General features: G+C 40.6%; 1 protein-coding gene across 3 annotated transcripts in view; it reads left to right on the forward strand.

Annotated features, from left to right (window-relative positions):
* LOC105487733 (replication factor C subunit 1) overlaps positions 1 to 19141 on the forward strand; it is a 78010-nt gene extending 58869 nt beyond the window's left edge. For 2 of the 3 annotated variants that reach the window (XM_011751356.2, XM_071093725.1), the window contains 13 exons: positions 453 to 849; positions 3030 to 3142; positions 4806 to 4920; positions 6589 to 6680; positions 6860 to 6997; positions 7136 to 7231; positions 7355 to 7453; positions 9308 to 9462; positions 9571 to 9688; positions 12192 to 12337; positions 14747 to 14960; positions 16540 to 16731; positions 17746 to 19141. In XM_011751356.2, coding sequence (XP_011749658.2) covers positions 453 to 849; positions 3030 to 3142; positions 4806 to 4920; positions 6589 to 6680; positions 6860 to 6997; positions 7136 to 7231; positions 7355 to 7453; positions 9308 to 9462; positions 9571 to 9688; positions 12192 to 12337; positions 14747 to 14960; positions 16540 to 16731; positions 17746 to 17829 — 1959 coding nt within the window. In that variant the 3' untranslated portion in view covers positions 17830 to 19141. The remainder of the gene's footprint in view (positions 1 to 452; positions 850 to 3029; positions 3143 to 4805; positions 4921 to 6588; positions 6681 to 6859; positions 6998 to 7135; positions 7232 to 7354; positions 7454 to 9307; positions 9463 to 9570; positions 9689 to 12191; positions 12338 to 14746; positions 14961 to 16539; positions 16732 to 17745) is intronic. The other variant, XM_011751357.3, reaches the window with a different exon arrangement.
* The last annotated feature ends 840 nt before the right edge of the window (positions 19142 to 19981 follow it).

Below are 19981 nucleotides of genomic sequence, written 5' to 3' on the forward strand. Positions count from 1 at the left end.
ATATTTCATGGTATGGAGACACCCTATTTTGTTTCTTTTTCAGTTGATGGACATTTGGATTGTTTCCATCTTTTAGCTATAATATGGTTGTGAACAACATTTGTGTACAAGTTTTTGTAGAGGCATTAACTTTTAATTAGGAAACTTTGAAACAAAAATCTCAACACTATACCTTGTTTTTTCCAAACTAAAATTGGAGTACTTATTACTTCTAAAATCCAACATGTTCTCACTTTTAGAAATTGCGTTTGGTGGTTTCTGGTGTGTTTGTTAATTTTTATAGTTTAGAAGGTGGTGACTTCCACAAACAGGAAAGTCTGTCATGACAAGACCATCCCAGGCTGAATAGCCCACCTGGATATCTCTGATTGCTCTCTGTAGTACGTTTAGCAGGATAGAAATTCTGTATGTTTCATCAGGTTTCTTCTTTCCTCACTTTTCTGCTTTTTAAGATGAAGAAAGAGTCCAAACTGGAGAGAACACCCCAAAAAAATGTTCAAGGCAAAAGAAAAATTAGTCCATCTAAAAAGGAATCGGAATCTAAAAAGAGCAAGCCGACTTCTAAAAGGGACAGTTTGGCAAAGACAATAAAAAAGGAAACAGATGTGTTTTGGAGAGGCCTGGATTTCAAGGAGCAGGTGGCCGAGGAAACAAGTGGTGACAGCAAGGCTAGGAATTTGGCTGATGACAGCAGTGAAAACAAAGTGGAAAATTTGCTCTGGGTGGATAAATACAAGCCAACCTCACTCAAGACCATAATTGGACAGCAAGGTGACCAGAGCTGTGCCAACAAACTCCTACGCTGGCTCCGAAACTGGCACAAGAGTTCTTCTGAAGATAAAAAACACGGTGATTTTACAGCCTCACTCATTTTTGTGTGTGTGTATATCAACATGTGATTGCTCAGTGGCACATATATAAGAAAATCTAACGGTTCATTCATCTGTCAGCAAGCATTTACTAAGAGCTTGATCTGAACCCAGGTGCAGTACTAGACCCTGCTGGTGGTGTTGTGAACAAAACAGTCCCTCTCAGGAGTTCACAGGCAGTGGGGGAGGCTTATCTGAACCAGCAATTAAAATGTATTGTGCCAAGTACTGCTAGAGGGGTAAGTCCAGGGTGCTGTGAGGATGAAGATGTGTGGTCAGGGCCTGGGTGTGTGTCCTCCCGTCCTGGAGGAAGGGATGGCTAAGCTAAGACTTGGAAACAAAGTAGGAGGTAGCTAGGCGAAGGGAGGGAGGGGTGAGTGTTGGGTAGGAAAGAGTATGTGTCCCAAGGTCTGAAGCCATGTGACAGTAAGACCCCTGAGTGGCAAGGGCACTAGGAGGAAAGGTGTGAATAAATAACGGAGGCATGCGTGCAGGGCAGTCAGCCTCAACTCCCGGTAGCAAGCACGATTTGCTCTGGCAGGCCTGATAGGCCTGTGCTTCTGTAGTTTCTGTCCTTGTTTGTGATGTATTTGTTGGGGAGAGTGAAAAGCTCCAGTATGTATTTAATGTCCACAGTATTTCTTAACGGAGGTTTGAGATCACAAATGTTTTAGTAGTGTTGTCAACATAGACCAGTGATGACTAGATGCCGATCACCGTTGCTGATGATGCCTGTTTATTTAAACAGATAATATATTGTAATGGTATAGGACTCAATTTAAGTTAAATCATTTTTTCATTCTGAAACTTAATAAAATCTCCCCTAAAAGAGAGACAGGCATTTCATGTGCCCAGAGAAGACTTTTTTTTTTTTTTTTTTTTTTTGAGACGGAGTCTCGCTCTGTTGCCCAGGCTGGAGTGCAGTGGCGCGATCTCAGCTCACTGCAAGGTCCGCCTCCCGGGTTCACGCCATTCTCCTGCCTCAGCCTCCCGAGTAGCTGGGACTACAGGCGCCCACAACCGCGCCCGGCTAATTTTTTGTATTTTTAGTAGAGACGGAGTTTCACCGTGGTCTCGATCTCCTGACCTTGTGATCCGCCCGCCTCGGCCTCCCAAAGTGCTGGGATTACAGGCGTGAGCCACCGCGCCCGGCCGACTTTTTTTTTTTGAGACAGTCTCGCTCTATTGCCCAGGCTGGAGTGCAGTAGCGCGATCTAGGCTCACTGCAGCCTCTGCCGCTTGGGTTCAGGAGGCTGAGTACCTGGGGCTACAGGTACACACCACCATGCCCGGCTAATTTTTTGTATTTTTAGTAGAGATGGGGTTTCACCATGCTGGCCAGGCTGGTCTTGAACCCCTGACCATGTGATCCACCCGCCTCTGCCTCCCCAAACGCTGAGATTATAGGCATGAGCCACCGTGCCTGGCCGAGAAGACTGTTTTAAAGCTTCAGGTGAACTGTAGTCCCTGTCTGCATGCCTGCTGGCAGTAGGTTTAAAACCATTGTCTCTGTCAGTTATTGAGTATGAGTTGAGCCTGATGTATGTGCCAGGTGCTCACGTGGTGAGGGGAGGAAGAGTGCTGGTCTAGTGTTGAGGGGCACAAGATAGTTGCAGACACAGCATCTTCAAGTCAGTTTTTTTTCTTGTGACCATGTAGCTACTATGCTTGTTAACATTTAGTGAAGCATGCATGGCTCTGTGCTCAGCCATTCGGTCCTCACAACATCCTTAGTAGCAACTTTACTGTTGTTCTCCTTGTCTAACAAAGGAGGAGGCAGTCACAGGGGCTAAGTTACTTTTAACTCACCGTGGCTGGTGAGAGGTGGCATGAGGATGGATGGAGTCGGGATCGAGCCCTGGCAGCGTGCTCCATGGCCTGTGCATTCACAGGGAAGGAAACTCATACAATTATTATTTCAAATCAAGAGTTTTAAAGTGAGTTAGTTTTAGTTTTTTATTTTGGGTGGAGGTGAGCTAGGAAGTAGAATTTCACTGAATGCTCTGGAAACTTGTTTATGTTTTGTAGAAAATATTCTGCAAATTTAGAACTAAACTGGAGGATGGCTGTCTATGCGAAGTTTAGGCACAACTATCCCTGCCATGCCTGAATTTCTGTTAGGTGATATAGGTTAACACTCTGGAACTTCTTTTTTCCTAGCAGCAAAGTTTGGTAAATTTTCCGGCAAAGATGATGGCTCTAGTTTTAAAGCAGCGTTGCTGTCAGGCCCTCCTGGTGTTGGCAAAACCACCACAGCTTCCCTGGTGTGTCAGGTGGGTACTTTGTCGCAGTGTGGTTGGACAGATAACCTCAAGTGGTCATGGCTAGGAGATAAAAGCGTGTACCCACATGTGTGCCTGTGTGTGTGTGTGTGTGTGGTGTCTATATATAAACTGTGTTTATTTGTCTAAAATAAAACCTTTAGAACCTGTTTTGGTTCTGGTGATGTTTGTAATTTTAATCCTTTTAAAATATTGGTAATTAAAGTACTAGGCAATACTTACCTATGAGCGAGGCAGCGTGCTCAGCACGTGGGTGTGTTATAGATAACAAAAACATGTATTCTAGACTCTGAAAGATGCAAATATCTTAATGCCCTTGAATAATTCTATGTACTGAATAATTATCTGTACTGTCATCATCCACACGTGTGAAATGAAATAGGCTTAGGGAGGAGGGTGGAGGCCCAGGTTTCACCCACGTAGCGCGACTCAGGGTTCTACTCTTCAGCACTGTGTGGTCCTGCCTTTGTTCCTGTTGTCTCTGTTGCTGCTGAATCCCTGTAGACAACTTGGAGAGCTTGACTTGCTTAGGCGCTAGAGCAGATCAGAGTTCACGTGTTGGTATCAGAATGATGAAATACCAGATTAGAAATTTATTGCTGGATTTCTCAATCCTCTGCTGCATAAGCTTGTGGTTTCTTTTGGTATTTGTTGTATGCATCTGCATAAAATTTAAATAAAATTTTATCTGTTTTCACTGTATTTATAAACATTAATGAAAAAGCAAAACAATATTTTTTCCCTAGTCCCTACAATTGTGAACACAACTCTTTTTCTCCCTTTATTATTATCATTATATTTTTTACAAATTAAGGCATAAACTGATCAGTTTTGGGAAATGAATCAGAATAACTTGAATTTTCCTGATTTCAGAGGAAAATTGTTTAGTGGGATAGTGTCGTGACAAAGAATGATTTAACTTTATCAATTATCTTAGGATTACTTTTTGGTATCTTATTTTATTTTTTTGTTTTGGGACACAGTTTTACTCTGCCGTCCAGGCTGGAGTGCAGTGGCACGATCTCGGTTCAGTGTAACTTCTGCCTCCCAGGTTCAAGTGATTCTCGTGCCTCAGCCTCCCGAGTAGCTGAGACTACAGGCACGCGCCACCACACCCAGCTAATTTTTTGTATTTGTAGTCGAGATGGGGTTTCACCATGTTGGCCAAGCTGGTCTCAAACTCCTAACAACAAGTGATCCATCTGCTTTGGCCTCCCAAAAGTGCTGGAATTGCAGGTGTGAGCCAATACACCTGGCTGGTATCTTATAATAGATTAATTCTGTGTCTGATACTGAATTGTTGGGATTATTATATTTAATTCTTTTTTTAGGACTCTAAGAAGTAAATTTAGTAAAATTGCTTGTTTGAATATACTCTTCCAGATTAGTGATTTGTCAGCTGAAGTTCTAAGACCAAATTTATTAGTATTTATATGTGTATGTTATATATATGTATATGATATTCTAAAAATGTCTAATATTGTAAGGCATACTATAGTTAATCTCATTGTCTGTTAGTATCATACTTTATATTTTTACCTATGGTTTTTCATGTGATGTTTGTACCTTCTGTCTTTCTTAACTGGCCTTTCTTGGCGGGGGTGGTGGAGGTAATTGGTATTGTGCCATCAGTGGTTTCCAATATTTTGATTAGGAATTGGGATACAGCTACGTGGAACTGAATGCAAGTGACACCCGGAGTAAGAGCAGTTTGAAGGCGATTGTTGCTGAGTCACTGAGCAATACCAGCATCAAAGGCTTTTATTCAAGTATGTGGCTTTTTGAACTACTGCTGTTGTGATATAAGAAAAATATGTTCATTTCAATGTTCAGTAACCAGTATTGAACACAGGTTGTGTGCCAAACACCCTACTAAATTCTGGGGCTAACAAGAGAATAAGGAAGTCCTCTGACATCATTCTTATGGGGTAGTACTTACCCTTTCGTAGGTCTTAGAGGTTTCTGAGAATGTGATAAAAATGTGTACATGCACATTTTAATGCATTTTTCATATGATTTTAGAGGATTCACAGGTGAATCCTGTAAAGAGAGAAAATAAAAAAACTGTATGTAATACAGTGTGACTTACTACTTCATTACCTTATTAACCTCACTCTGTGTATGTATGTAATAAGGTATGTAATACACAGTGAGGTAATAAGGCCAGCAGATGAAGAAGTAATTATGCTTGGGGCATTGAGTAAAGGGGTGATAATTGTTTTGAAAGACCTCAAAGAATGAGAAATAAAACCATTTGGAGGTGGAAGAGGTCATTGCAGGCAAAGGTAGTAGAAGAGAAGACAGTGTGCAAATGCCCACTGTGTTTCAGGTTGTAGCTAGTGGTCCTCTATGGCCAAAGTTCATGGAAAATAAGATGCTCAAGTTAAGGACCGCACAGTGCCTTTTTAGAATCATCTATGGTGTGTTGTTTTGTCACCTGAATTCTTGGTGCCTTCACATTGTTCAAAAGAATTTGCTCAGGAAATGTCACTCTTAGACATGGCTGTTGGGAGGGTAGATTGGTACTACTCTGGAGAGCAGTCCGGCAGTATTTCTCAAATTACACATACCTGTTAGCCCAGAAATTCCAGTTGCTGGAATTTAGCTATTACTTTACTTATATATGTGCAGACTGGCATATATATGCCATATAGATAAGGATAGTCATTTAGTATGACATAATAGAAAAATGCTTGGAAGCATCCTGTATATTTCATTAATGGTGATTAAGTAAAGTGCGGTACAAGTGTAGGATGGAATATTAAATTGCCTTAAAAAATGAAGTGTTCTATATCTATAGATAAAGAATGAATCACCAAAATACATAAAATGACAAAACTGGCTGGGCATGTTGGCTCACGCCTGTAATACTAGCACTTTAGGAGGCCGAGGCGGATGGATCACCTGAGGTCAGGAGTTCGAGACCAGCCTGGTCAACATGGTGAAAATCCATCTCTACTAAAAATACAGAAATTAGCCGGGTGTGTTGGCGTGCACCTGTAATCTCAGCTACTCGGGAGGCTGAGGCAAGATAATCGCTTGAACCCGGGAGGCAGAGGTTGCAGTGAGCCAATATCGCGTTATTGCACTCCAGCTTGGGCAATGAGCGGAACTCCATCTCAAAAAAAGAAAAAAAAAAATCCTCAGTTGTATATTTTTATGCACATATGTGTAGAATATCTCTTAAAGGACGTGTAAGAGACTATTGTTTGTCTCTAGGAAGGGAATTGGGGTCTGCAGGGGAAGGGGTGGCAGGGAGAGTTTCTCTTTGCTGCATATTCTTTTTTTTTCTTTAGCAACACTCTGTAGCCCAGTGCTGCATATTCTTGTAGCTTTTGAAGTTTAATATCTGTTACATAATTTTCTACAGAGCAGCAGTTTTTGAGCAATTGTTATTTTGTTTTTGTCTCATCCCATTGCTCCTCAACCTGGGTCAGATGGAGCAGCCTCTTCAGTAAGCACGAAACATGCTCTCATCATGGATGAAGTAGATGGCATGGCAGGCAATGAGGATAGGGGAGGAATTCAGGTAATTCAAGTGCTGTATTTTTGCAGTTTCACTATTGATAATTTAGATTTTTAAAACATTGTCATTCTCTCATGGCAGTCAAGGCATGTTGCTGAGGAGATTTTTAGAACCAAAATTACCTTGTGTGATATTTGTCATTTTAAAAATAATTATTTTTGTGTTGCTAACTTGCCTTTCAGGAATTAATTGGCCTGATAAAACATACTAAAATTCCCATTATTTGTATGTGCAATGATAGAAATCATCCCAAGATTCGCTCTCTGGTTCATTATTGTTTTGATCTTCGTTTTCAAAGACCTCGGGTTGAACAGATTAAGGTATGATGATTGAAATTTTTTTCCCATCACACTAGCCTATTTATTTAAGGGTCAATTTTTAAAAACCTGATAAATATTTTTAAAATATCTGATTATATGAGTTAAAATCATTGAGGACTCCTCCCTTGTCAATTTCAGGGTGCTATGATGTCTATTGCATTTAAAGAAGGTTTAAAGATTCCCCCTCCAGCAATGAATGAAATAATTCTGGGAGCCAATCAAGATATCAGACAGGTAAATTAAATATATATTATGTAACAGTTGTTGATTATTTTTAGGTAATGCTTTCAATCTTGTAGGGGTGGGGAGCAACAGGATTTTCCTATCTTGACGTTGTCTTATTTGTGATTCTTTTAGGTTTTACATAATCTGAGTATGTGGTGTGCACGAAGTAAAGCATTAACCTATGACCAGGCCAAAGCTGATTCTCACAGAGCCAAAAAGGATATCAAAATGGTAAAATAAATTTCCATGTCTTAGTTACTTTCTTAAGCCAAAACACTTCTTGTTCTGTAGGTAGCTTGATAGAAATAGTTATTATAGTTCCTTGATATGCCTGTGGAATCCAGGGATATATAGTAAGAAGTACAGACAGCTGCTAAAAGTGTTTCTAATTCAAATGAATTTTTTCTCAAAGATTGTCAGTGTCTATTATAAATTTTGAGAAAGGGATAAATTTTAAATTATACTCATGCTTCAGCAATTATAAAATGGCTTTTCCAGAGTTCCTTATGTTTGACTTTCATGTTTGGAGTGGTTTTGCACTGTTCAGAATAATCCATGTCAAATGGTTTAGTTTAATGACCTCTAACTAGAGGTATGTGTCAGTTACCTCTGTGTTGTATTTTACCTAGTTGCTAATCAGAATTTATAGTTAGAGCAATGATTAAGCAGGTTCTAAAAAAGTTAATACACTTTCTTATTTATTTAAATTTTCAAAATTTTTGGTAGAGACAAGGTCTTGCTATGTTTCCCCGACTGGTCTTGAATTCCTGGCCTCAAGCGATCCTCCTGCTGTGGCCCCCAAGGTGCTGGGATTACAGGTGTGACCCACCACGTCTGGCCTATATGCTTTATTTTTTAGAGCAGTTTAGGCTCAGGAGTTTGAGACCAGCCTGGCCAACATGGTGATCCACACCCGGCCTATGGATTCAAAATTGAGTGGAAGGTACAGAGAGTTCTCATATACTTCGTGTCCTCCTCACACGCACAGCCTCTCCCACTGCCAGCGTCCTCTACCACAGTGGTATATCTGTTATAATCGATGAACCTACAGTGATACCTCATTATCACCCAGAGTCCATAGTTTACATTAGCATTCCCTCTTGGTGGTGTACATTGTATGGTTTTGACAAATGTATAATGACATGTATTCACCATTATAGTATCATACAGAATAGTTTCACTGTCCTGAAAATCCTCTGTGCTCTACCTGTTCATTCTTCCTTTCCTCTCTCCTCCCTACAACCCCTGGCAACCACTGATCCTTTTACTGTGTCTATAGTTTTGCCTTTTCCAGAATGTGGTATAGTTGGAATCATGTAGTAGGTGGACTTTTCCAATTGGCTTCTTCCACTTAGTAGTAGCATAGAAGGTTCTTCCATGACTTTTTTTTTTTTTTTTTTGAGTCGGAGTCTCTCTTTGTCACCCAGGCTGGAGTACAATGGTGTGATCTTGGCTCACTGTAGCCTCCGCCTCCCGGGTTCATGTGATTCTCTTGTCTCAGGCTCCTGAGTAGCTGGGATTACAGGCACCTGCCACCACATCTGGCCAATTTTTTATTTTTAGTAGAGACGAGGTTTTACTATGTTGGCCAGGCTGGTCTCGAACTCCTGACCTCAAGTGATCTGCCCACCTCAGCCTCCCAAAGTGCTGGGATTACAGGGGTGAGCCACCATGCCCAGCCCCCCCATGTCTTCTCATGGCTTGATAGCTCACTTCTTTTTATTGTTGAATAATATTACATTGTGTGAATGTACCACAGTTAAATTGTTTATTCACTTACTAAAAGGACATCTTGGTTGCTCCCAGCTTTTGGTAATTATAAATAAAACTGCTCATAAACATCCATGTGCAGGTTTTTGTGTGAACGTAGTTTTTAATTTACTTGGGTGAATACCAAGAAGCGTGGTTGCTGGATCGTATGGTAAGAGTATGTTTAATTTTGTAAGAAACTACCAAACGGTACAGTTTTGCATTCCCACCAGCAATGAATGGAGTTCCTCTTGTTCCGTATCCTCGTTAGCATTTGGTGATGTTAATGTTTTGAATTTTGGCCATTCTAATAGGTGTGTCCCTCTTTTTTTTCAGGGCCCATTTGATGTTGCCCGGAAGGTGTTTGCAGCTGGAGAGGAGACTGCTCACATGTCACTTATGGACAAGTCAGATCTCTTTTTTCATGATTATTCAATAGCACCCCTCTTTGTCCAGGAAAATTACATACACGTGAAGCCTGTAGCAGCAGGGTGAGTGTCCAGAGCTGGTGAGAGGCATGGTTAATATCCTCCCAGCACCGTGAAGGAGGGACCTGAGGTGTGGAGAGTGAGATAATCCAGACTGATTCTTTCCTGCAGGGGCGACATGAAAAAGCACTTGATGCTTTTAAGCAGAGCAGCAGACAGCATATGTGATGGTGACTTAGTGGACAGCCAGATCCGGAGTAAGCAAAACTGGAGTCTTCTGCCTACGCAGGTGAGCAGAGAGCTCTCCCTAAAGTGCAGACTCTGCTTTACTGAAAAGAGAACTAAATAGCTTTTAGCTCCTGTACTTATTTTATTTTGTTTACTTTATTTTTGAGATCGAGTCTTGCTCTGTCGCCAGGCTGGAGTGCAGTGGTGCGATCTTGGCTCACTGCAAGCTCTGCCTCCCGGGTTCAAGAGATTCTCCTGCCTCAGCCTCCTGAGTAGCTGGGACTACAGGTGCCCACCACCATACCCAGCTAATCCTGTAGTTATTTTAAATACCAGATAAATGTTATGGCTCTTGTGGCAAAAATACAGTCTGTTACAGATTATAATACTCTGTGGTAACTATTGTCTGTTTCTTAATCTGGCCTCTTTTCTTTTCTTTTCTTTTCTTTTCTTTTCTTTTCTTTTCTTTTCTTTTCTTTTCTTTTCCTTTTCTTTTCTTTCCTCCCTCCCTCCCTCCCTCCCTCCCTCCCTCCCTCCCTCCCTTCTTTCTTTCTTTCTTTCTTTCTTTCTTTCTTTCTTTCTTTCTTTCTTTCTTTCTTTCTTTCTTTCTTTCTTTCTTTCTTTCTTTCTTTCTTTCTTTCTTTCTTTCTCTTCTTTCTTTCTTTTTCTTTCTTTCTTTCTCTTCTTTCTTTTCTTTTCTTTTTTTTGAGACAGAGTCTCGCTCTGTTGCCCAGGCTGGAGTGCAGGGGTGCGATCTCAGTTCACTACAAGCTCCACCTCCTGGGTTCATGCCATTCTTGTGCTTCAGCCTCCTGAGGAGCTGAGACTACAGGCGCCTGCCGCCATGCTCAGCTAATTTTTTGTATTTTTGGTATCGACGGGGTTTCACCGTGTTAGCCAGGATGGTCTCGATCTCCTGACCTTGTGATCTGCCTGCCTCGACCTCCCAAAGTGCTGGGATTACAGGCATGAGCCACTGCGCTCAGCCCAATCTGGCCTTATTTATCTATATTTCAAAAAATTTTAATGTAAATGGATACATAGAAATAGGAATGTTAGATTTTGGTTGTAAGATGTGAATCAGAAGTTTTATTTGCTGCGTTTTAACTTAAGAATCCTTGTTTTTTTATTTTTGGTCACTCTTGGCTCTCCCAGGTGGTCACTGAGTAGCGGCTCCTAGAAGCAGTGCAGCTAGGGCAGGCCAGCAGCCGCATCTCTGAGGCATTCATTCAGATTTTCGTCTTCCTTGCTAAAAAAGCAGTTTTATATTGGGTACTGTATTTAGGTTGAGATCTTTAACTCAAAACAGAATTTGGTAGACATTTGTAATTAAGAGAGTTATTTGTTCTTTTTGACTTTTGTATAGTTATACAGGATTATTGGCCTGAGTAATAAAATAAGCAAGACACTTCCAGAAGGCCTAATGCTTTTCTTGATTCTACCCACACATTGCTTGAAAACAAGAAACAAAATTTCATTCTGGAGACACAGAACTTTTTATTTTTATTTTTGAGACAAGGTCTCACTCTGTCACCTAGACTGCAGTGCAGTGGTGTGATCACGGCTCACTGCAGCCCTGACCTCCTGGGCTCAAGCGATCCTCCCGCCTCAGCCCTGCAAGTAGCTGGGACTATAGGTGTGCGCCACCATGCCAGCTAATTTTTGTTATTTTTGTTGAGGCGGGGTTTCACCATGTTGGCCGGACTGGTCTTGAACTCCTGGGCGCAAGTTGTCTGCCCATCTCCCAAAGTGCTGGGGTTACTGGCATGAGCCACTGCACCTGGCCCAAAATATTTTCTTTTATATTTTATGTGTTTAGTTTTGTTTACTTAATAATTGTACCTCAAAGGCATAATGTTTTAACACAGGAAAACCTTAATGTACAAAAATACTTCCAAAAGTGTTCTGATAACAAAAAGAGAAAATCTCCAGGTCTAGCAGCAGGAGAATGACGATGATGAATTCTCTTGAGGAAGTATTTATAGCCTTTAAAACTATTCGCAAAGATTGTCTAATAGGAAAAAGTGCTTGTGAGGGAATTACTAGAATAAGTAGTATACAAAATTTATGTAGACTATAATTCCAGTCTTTAAGAAAGTGAACACACTAGACATAGAAGACATCTAAGGATACATTTTTAAAAAACTTTTCTCAAGTGCCAGTTTAATGGACTCTAATCATTCGTCTTTCTATGCTTTAATCTGCCTATGCTGTCAATCATTTATGTTAAAGACCATCATATCCCTCTTAAGTAATTATTTGCTGTGACGTTGTGAGGTAACTGGTCTGTTGAGATTAGTTGCTTGAGGAGGCTGAGTTGGCGAGATGATCTCCCTGTGAGCCACAACACGTAGGATCAAGGTGTGTACCACAGACTGTTGTTTTCTTTGGGAGAGGTTTCCCGTACCAACAGATCAGAGTTAGAGAAAGCATCTGACTGGCCTGTAGGTAGGTATTTGGGACAGTGTTGCTTTATCTTCCATAGACTGTTTGGAAGCCAATGACTGTTAAGGAAGTAACTTTGTACCGAACATAAATTCTGGACTGCAATTGATTTTTTTCAGGCCATTTATGCCAGTGTTCTTCCTGGAGAGTTGATGAGAGGGTTCATGACCCAGTTTCCCACCTTCCCGAGCTGGCTGGGGAAGCACTCGTCTACAGGCAAACACGATCGTATTGTTCAGGACCTGGCCTTGCATATGAGTCTCAGGTAGGTGGGATTACTCTGTTTCGGGTATTTTATCGATTTGATGTATTTGGCCTTTATCCAGTAACAATCATGTGAGTCAAAAGATTTGTGTTTTAGTTTTTATTTTATTGCTAACTAGATGAATGATCCTGGATAAGTTCCTTATATTTTATGGGCTGAGTTTTATCATGTATAATCAGTATAACTCTTGTTTTACCACTTAAAAGGATACTTTGGAGAATAAAATGGTAGATGTCATAATTTAAAATTTTAAAGACTACAGAAGTCTGAGATGGCACTGTTATTGTTATTATGTCTATTACTAGTGGGAATAGCTTCCCAGCTTCAGAATAATTAATCGGAAAATAATTGAACTATTTAAAGAAACAAACTTTTTTACCAATTTTCTCTAGTAGTAAACTGACCTAGTCATGTGGGATTGGAAATAACAATTTAGCATGCAACAGGAGGAGGCTGCTCACATCACTGAAAACGAACGTGCTTGGAAAAGTTTAAGGAAGTTCAAAAATACTTGCATTTGGTACAATTTTGTTGAACTTTAGAAACTTGGAAAATGTGCGTACACATAAATATTATGGATTCTTCTTCTTTTTTGAGACAGGGTCACACTCTGTCACCCAGGCTGGAATGCAGTAGTGCGATCTCTGCATTATAGTGAATTCACAATTTGTAAAGTAAATTAAGACCTCCCTACTTTTTAACCCTGATCAAGTCACTGAACTTTTTTGTAGGTCTGTTTCTCTTCTTTAAAAAATGCAAGTGTGATCTTATTATTGGTTCGTAACCTTTTTGGGGGTCATAGGTGCTTTTGAGATTTTTATTCCCCCGACAATGCATAGATCCACAAAGAAAACACTTTTGGGGAATTACAGATTCCTGAGGTTAAGAACCCTTGCTTTAGGTACCCTAAATGGTATCTTTGACTTTTCTATGAGTCTACTAGAAAATGATGATACTGTAAACATTGTAGGAGAACAATTTTGGAAATGGTTTCATGATTTTTGGGGGTACTGTGGTTCAGGGACCCACACTACTTCCTTTAAGTACTAGCGTGCTTAATTATGGAAGACAATGTAGAGGAAATGGATGAAATTGAAATAGGAGAGTTTTAAAAACTCTTTGTCTAGGTAATAGTTGCGAGGGTGAGTCTAGATTTCTGATCAGGAGAAAAGCTGTGGCTTCTTGTGGTTCACACATTCAGTTCCTTGAAGGCAGGAGCAGGACCCATAGATAATTTGTAAAGAATCATTTCTTTCTGCTTCTGATGCTGGTTCTGATACCAACAGCTTTTGAGGTTGCTTGTTTAAAATATGTATACAGACTGGGCGCAGTGGCTTACGTCTGTAATCCCAGCACTTTGGGAGGCCAAGGCGGGCGGATCGCCTGTCAGGAGTTTGAGACCAGCCTGGGTAACATGGTGAAACCCTGTCTCTACTAAAAATACAAAAAAAAGTAGCTGGGTGTGGTAGCGGGCGCCTGTAATCCCAGCTACTCGGGAGGCTAAAGGCAGGAGAGCCTCCTGAACCTAGAAGGCGGAGGTTGCAGTGAGCTGAAATTGTGCCACTGCACTCCAGCCTGGGCAACAAGAGCAAGACTTTGTCTGAAAATAAATAAATAAATAAATAAATAAATAAATAAATAAATAAATAAAAATATGTATGCATATAATTGCCTGGTTTGAAGATAGAGGCAGCTGGGTTGGAAAGATTTAGGATGGTGGCATTTGAAATATTGTTTTGTTCAGTAGCTTTCTGTCTTTAAGAAGTGACAACATTTAAGAGAGAAAGAAAGTCATTTTATGATAACATTCTAGTTCTTAGCAGACCAGAGACTGTTTCCCTAAACCTTCCTCTGGCCAGTGTGGATCACTTTTTGATTTTGTGGGAACACTCTACAATTTTCTTAGATTTGGGGAAAACCCAGTTCTAGAACTGAAGATTTCAGAGTAGCAGTATTAGGAAATGTGAGGGAAACATTCATATATGATTTTGTATGTTATAATCAGAGACCAAAAGGTGTTACACACATTCACACACTTGAGATAGGGAATTTCATTGCCTTCTACTGATGCTTTTAATATTTTGGAACTTGGAACGAGTCATATTTATGAACACAAAGAAACATTCTGTTGCCTGGGCCTTAAGAGTAGGGTAGAGTCCACATTTGTTTTTCAGTCACTGATGTGGGTAAGTAGAAAACTTCCTTTGGGCATGTGATGTGTACCCATTACCCTCATGCTGTGGTGCTGGCCTTTCCAAACTACACCAGCTGGCTGTCATATAGTACGCGTTCCATTCAGCATTATTGAAATCGGATTGAACTCTGCCTGATTAACTCAGTGCTGGTATGCACAGTATGACTTAAGTTGATACTTTGCTGTTGACTATGTCTTTTTTGTTGTGGTTTCAGAACTTACTCCAGCAAAAGGACTGTAAACATGGATTATCTGTCACATCTAAGGGATGCACTTGTACAGCCCTTGACCTTACAAGGAGTCGACGGGGTACAGGATGTTGTTGCACTTATGGACACATATTATTTGATGAAAGAAGACTTTGAGAATATCATGGAAATTAGCAGCTGGGGTGGCAAACCTAGTCCCTTTTCAAAGCTGGATCCCAAGGTAAATCATGTCACTCACTGGTTCTCCATCACTTTCTAATACCAGGTTTGTACTGACAGTACTTCAGAGGTGTTTTAGATGCTTTATAAAAAGATTTACTTCTTTTTCCCCTTAAATGCTTGTTGCTTATTATGACCTATATTTTCCATAGATACTATTTGAATGCAGTATTAAGAGTAGACTTCTGGACTTGACTTTACAATTTGTATTTTTATATTTGCTTTATGCTCAGTGGAAAAACAAGAAGTGAAATTTGAGGAGCAAATATAAATATATTCTTTATAAAGGGTGAGAGGATGAGCCTAGGGAATTAAAAGTTGAGCTGTGAGCTCTGGTGGTAATGGGTCGTAAAAATAAAATGTGTTTATTGGCTGAGGATTTGTATAAATTTTCTTTTTCTTAGTCTACCTAATCTGTGGATTCAGCATTTATTCCAGTTGGATAATCTTCCCTGTAATAATATATCCCCGCTTTTCTTATAATGAGCACAAAAAAACTAAAGTGATACATCATGAATATGTAACATCCAGTACCCAACTCTTGCACTCAGTCTCTCTAGTTTGCCCTCTCCAGAATTTTGACCCGACTTTATGGTTATCAGTAAATTCTCACAGCAGACATCCATTGTTAGAATTCATGGACTAATTCAGGAATTATGATTAGAAGCTTGAAGGTAAGACTTTCAAGTTTCGTAGTATTTTGAAGTAACTACTATTATTATGGAAAAGGTATCTCGTGTTTTGTGGAAATTAAAGGCCAACTTATATTTTTGATGAGCTCCCCTCACTTTTTCTTTTTTCTTTTTCTTTTTCTTTTTTTTTTTTGGAGGCAGTCTCACTCGTTTGCCCAAGCTGAAGGGCAGTGGTACGATCTCGGCTCACTGCAACCTCCACCTTTCAGGTTCAAGCGATTCTCCTGCCTCAGCCTCCCAAGTAGCTGGGATTACAGGTGTGCTCCATCACGCCTGGCTAAGTTTTGTATTTTTAGTAGAGACACGGTTTCCCCGTGTTGGCCAGGCTGGTCTCGAACTCCTGGCCTTATGTGATCTGCCTGCTTTGGCCTTGCGAAGTGCTGGGATTACAGGCATGAGCCACCGCACCCAGCCAAGCCCCTTTTTGATTTACTGATTCACTGACTAACTTTGCTTACTACTTTGTAGAAATGTGGAGAATGCTGAATAGGTAAACATGTTGACTTGAAGTGACCTTTTGTTTGTTTGTTTGCCTAAAGTTCCCAAATCCTTTTTTTATTAGACAGAATCTCACTCTGTCACCCAACTTGGAGTGCAATGGCGCGATCTCAGCTCACTGCAACCTCCACCTCCTGGGTTCAAGAATCTCATGGAGAGGTGTGAGCCCGCCCGGCCTTGAGTCTTTTTTGTCATGGGCTCTGTTAAGAATGTTATGAAAAATACGGAACTTATCCATAGAAAAATGCACATACTTAGATTTACATGTATATACATAAATACTTTGCGAACAGTTGCAAGGGGGCCTCAGGGTCTCTTTAGGCTTCCAGAGTTTAAAATAATTGTTTGGGACTTATATTTTTAAAAAATCCGTCTACTCCTTTCATGTAGGTGAAAGCAGCCTTCACAAGAGCTTACAATAAGGAAGCCCACCTTACTCCATATTCACTTCAAGCTATAAAGGCATCTAGACACAGCACAAGCCCATCCCTGGATTCGGAATACAATGAAGAGTTAAATGAAGATGACTCTCAATCTGATGAGAAAGACCAAGATGCTATAGAAACTGATGCCATGATCAAGGTAGTACTTTAAGCCACCGACAGGAGAACCTCAAAATAGATGATCTTTCCTTGCCTGGTGAATAATAGGGCCTTTTCAGCACATGGCAGAATAAATTGAAAATACTTCTAAGTTTTTTTGTTCATCATGGTTGAGGGTGGAGAAGGTAGAGATTTCATTTTTATAAACAGTTTCTTATAGTAGTCGAAGAGCCAAACGGCAAGAAAACAGGACATGATTTTGATGGCCATATGTTCTGTTAGAAAAAGTACCATTTTTATTTATCTGGCCATTGGTATATGCTTTCAAGAAAAATGTTGTTAACAAAACAGTTTCTTCTGTTGTGTATGTTTTGCTATAGCCACTAAACTGCTTTGTAGAAGTTTCTCAGAGCAAAATATTCTTGTCTTTTGATGGGAAAGATGAAAGCCAACTGTGGTATCAGCCTGCTGTTTACAGCTGGTTGAGCCAAGGAACCTCGTCCGATCCTCCTCTGTCCTTTGCTGGGTGTGGGTGCTGCTTGCCTTTCATTTGTTTTCTATATGCAGGAGTAGGAATAGTGGCCTTCTTCACTGTGGCTCATGTAGACCCTAAGGGGTGGTCTCCCTCTCTCCCTCTCTTCTGCTTTCACAAAATGACTGTGTTTACACCTCTAATCTGAAACTAAAAGAAGAGGAAATTCTTCATTTAAACATTACCCTATTTGTCAATTATCTCTTGCTTATTTTGTCTTTTCTAAGTATACCTCTGTCCTAAATCCAAGAAACTGCCTTACATGGGGAACAGATCTTAGTTCTAAATTCTAAATACCCTCTCAGTTTTTACTGCCAGCTTTTAAAGGCTGTAAGTAGGGCAGTTGTTGCTTGAAAGTAAGCGCTTCGTGGGTCGCAGTAGTTCAAGATCTCGATGTTTGCAGCCTCCCTTCTTTAATTAAGTTGCAGGTAAAGATTAGATTTGTTGTAGAGATGAACTTATTTCATTTACTCATAAACACAGCTATTAACTATTTTGTTATCTTCTCCCTCCCCCTAACAGAAAAAGACAAAACCTTCAAAGCCTTCAAAACCAGAAAAAGATAAGGAGCCCAGAAAAGGAAAAGGAAAAAGTTCGAAGAAATGAAACCATTTTTCACTAGCGACAGCCACTTTTTACTCTCCCTCCTGACCAGTCCAGCTGGTCTAGAGAAAGCCTTGTTTTTTCCCAGAGCAACCATGTTTTAGCATAATGGGATGACCTGGTGTCCCATTATAAATAAAGGGTGGTATGGCTAGAAGGGTATGAGCAGTAGGCTTATGTACACCTCTTATAGAGGTTGATAGGACTGCTTGGGTCCTCCACTGTCCCTTGTCAATCTAGTTAGATGTGCTTTTGAATGACTGTAGAATTGGAACTAGAAACTACGCCTGGCCTTGGAGCCAGATTTTAGTTAACGATATTGAGCCTGGGAGCAGTACTAAGTAGTACTAAGGTGTCTTTTGTAGGCTTAAGAGTTTATCCCAATGGCCTTTATAGGACCAATGCTGATTTTTTTTTAAAGGTAGTTCCTATTATGTGGTGAAATTTTGTAAATAAATGATTATACAAAACAGTCATCACCTAGAACTGGGTATTCTTTGTACATTGTCAGATATCTTTCAAAGTATAAATTAGGAATAAAAATGTTCCACATGATACATGTATAAATTCTTTTTAAGATTGTCATCTTGTACAGCAAAATATTATGTTGGTATATTACTTACTTATTAATTTGCAAATGATTGGATTAAAAAGCTCGCTGTATTCCTTACTCACCTGTTGTGTGAAACATAACATTGGCAGTCGAGGAGTCAGAACTTGGGATTCCCAGCCTCACTCCTTCTGTGTGTGCTGACCACATCTCTGCTGTGAATAGGATTTCAAGGAGAGGTCTGTTATGGGACTTTGCAGTGTGGGGGGCTGCAGAAGATTCTCAGACATTCTTATCCTTCTGGAGTCTCAACCCATCAGGTTCAAACCAGTAGGAACCAGGCTGGGTCAGGCTCTTCAGTTCACTAGGGTGGGGGACAAAATGAACATTGGCTTTCGTTCACTTTGCCCCTGGGAGATCTAGTCCCGTCCTGTGATGGCTTCCACAAACCCTGTTGGAAGTTTGGGTTATTCCTATAACCGAATATATTGAGTGGCCCTGAGGCTGTGGACCTAGCCTAGAATTTAGATGTCTAGCTATTTTTTAATCTTGTTGGTAAATGCTCAGAGGTCTGTGCTACCTCTGTGAGGTATATACTAAAATGAATGTAAAATAAGGATCATATTCCATGCTTTAAGGAACTGGTAGTCTTGTTTGGGTGATGAGACAAAGTTCTTGAGACATTTAAACTGTATTTACCAGTGTGAAAAATGTCCTTTTTGGAGATTAATTCATTATGGAAATAAAACATTGCCTAAGCCCTTGCCTGCTGAGTCACGACCCTGTCTTTGTTAAAGTCTGTCTTGAAACTCTTCTGGTTCGGGAAAGGTTTTCTCACCAGTAGGGTGAGGCTGGCTTTCCTATTTATGTTCTTCCATTTCTATGCCTTTTGGATATGTAAGTCACGTCTCCCTACTTCTTCTGCAGCCCCCAGGAGAGGGACTTGAATCTCCATGCAGCCAGGACGCGGCATAGTGTCCTTCACTTGTTCATTATGATTTTGTTTATAATTTTAAATGTTTTAAACACAAGATTGGGATAATATGTGTGTAAAATAAATAGCATTTCTTTTAGAATTAGAAATTGTAAATATGCCCTTTATGAGGATGGCATAGGTCTGTTTGATTCCTCTTTGAAGCCCTCGTGACCATGAGGTGAATGACTGAGATTCATGGAAGGAGGCAATTGGTGGTTCTGCAGCAGTTTGGATGTGAATCGGAATGGTCTGCATTGGGGTTGAGTCTTCATTGGAGCCACCAGTGATGTGGTCTTTTGGAGCCACTTGATGCCACATGGTATCTTTGCAGCATAAAACTGTATACTTGGATGGCCGAATAGGAGCAGCTCCAGCCTCCAGCTCCCAGTGTGAGCAGCACAGAAGACGGGTGATTTCTGCATTTTCAACTGAGGTACCGGGTTCATCTCACCGAGGTGTGTCAGACAGTTGGCGCTGGTCCGCGGGTGCATCCCGACCAGCGAGAGCTGAAGCAGGGCGAGGCATCGCCTCACCTGGGAAGCGCAGGGGGGAAGGGAATTCCTTTTCCTAGCCAAAGGAAATTGAGACACACAACACCTGGAAAATCGGGTAACTCCCACCCTAATACT

This window comes from Macaca nemestrina, chromosome 3 (genome assembly GCF_043159975.1).
Source record: "Macaca nemestrina isolate mMacNem1 chromosome 3, mMacNem.hap1, whole genome shotgun sequence".
In the NCBI taxonomy this organism is placed as follows: domain Eukaryota; kingdom Metazoa; phylum Chordata; class Mammalia; order Primates; family Cercopithecidae; genus Macaca; species Macaca nemestrina.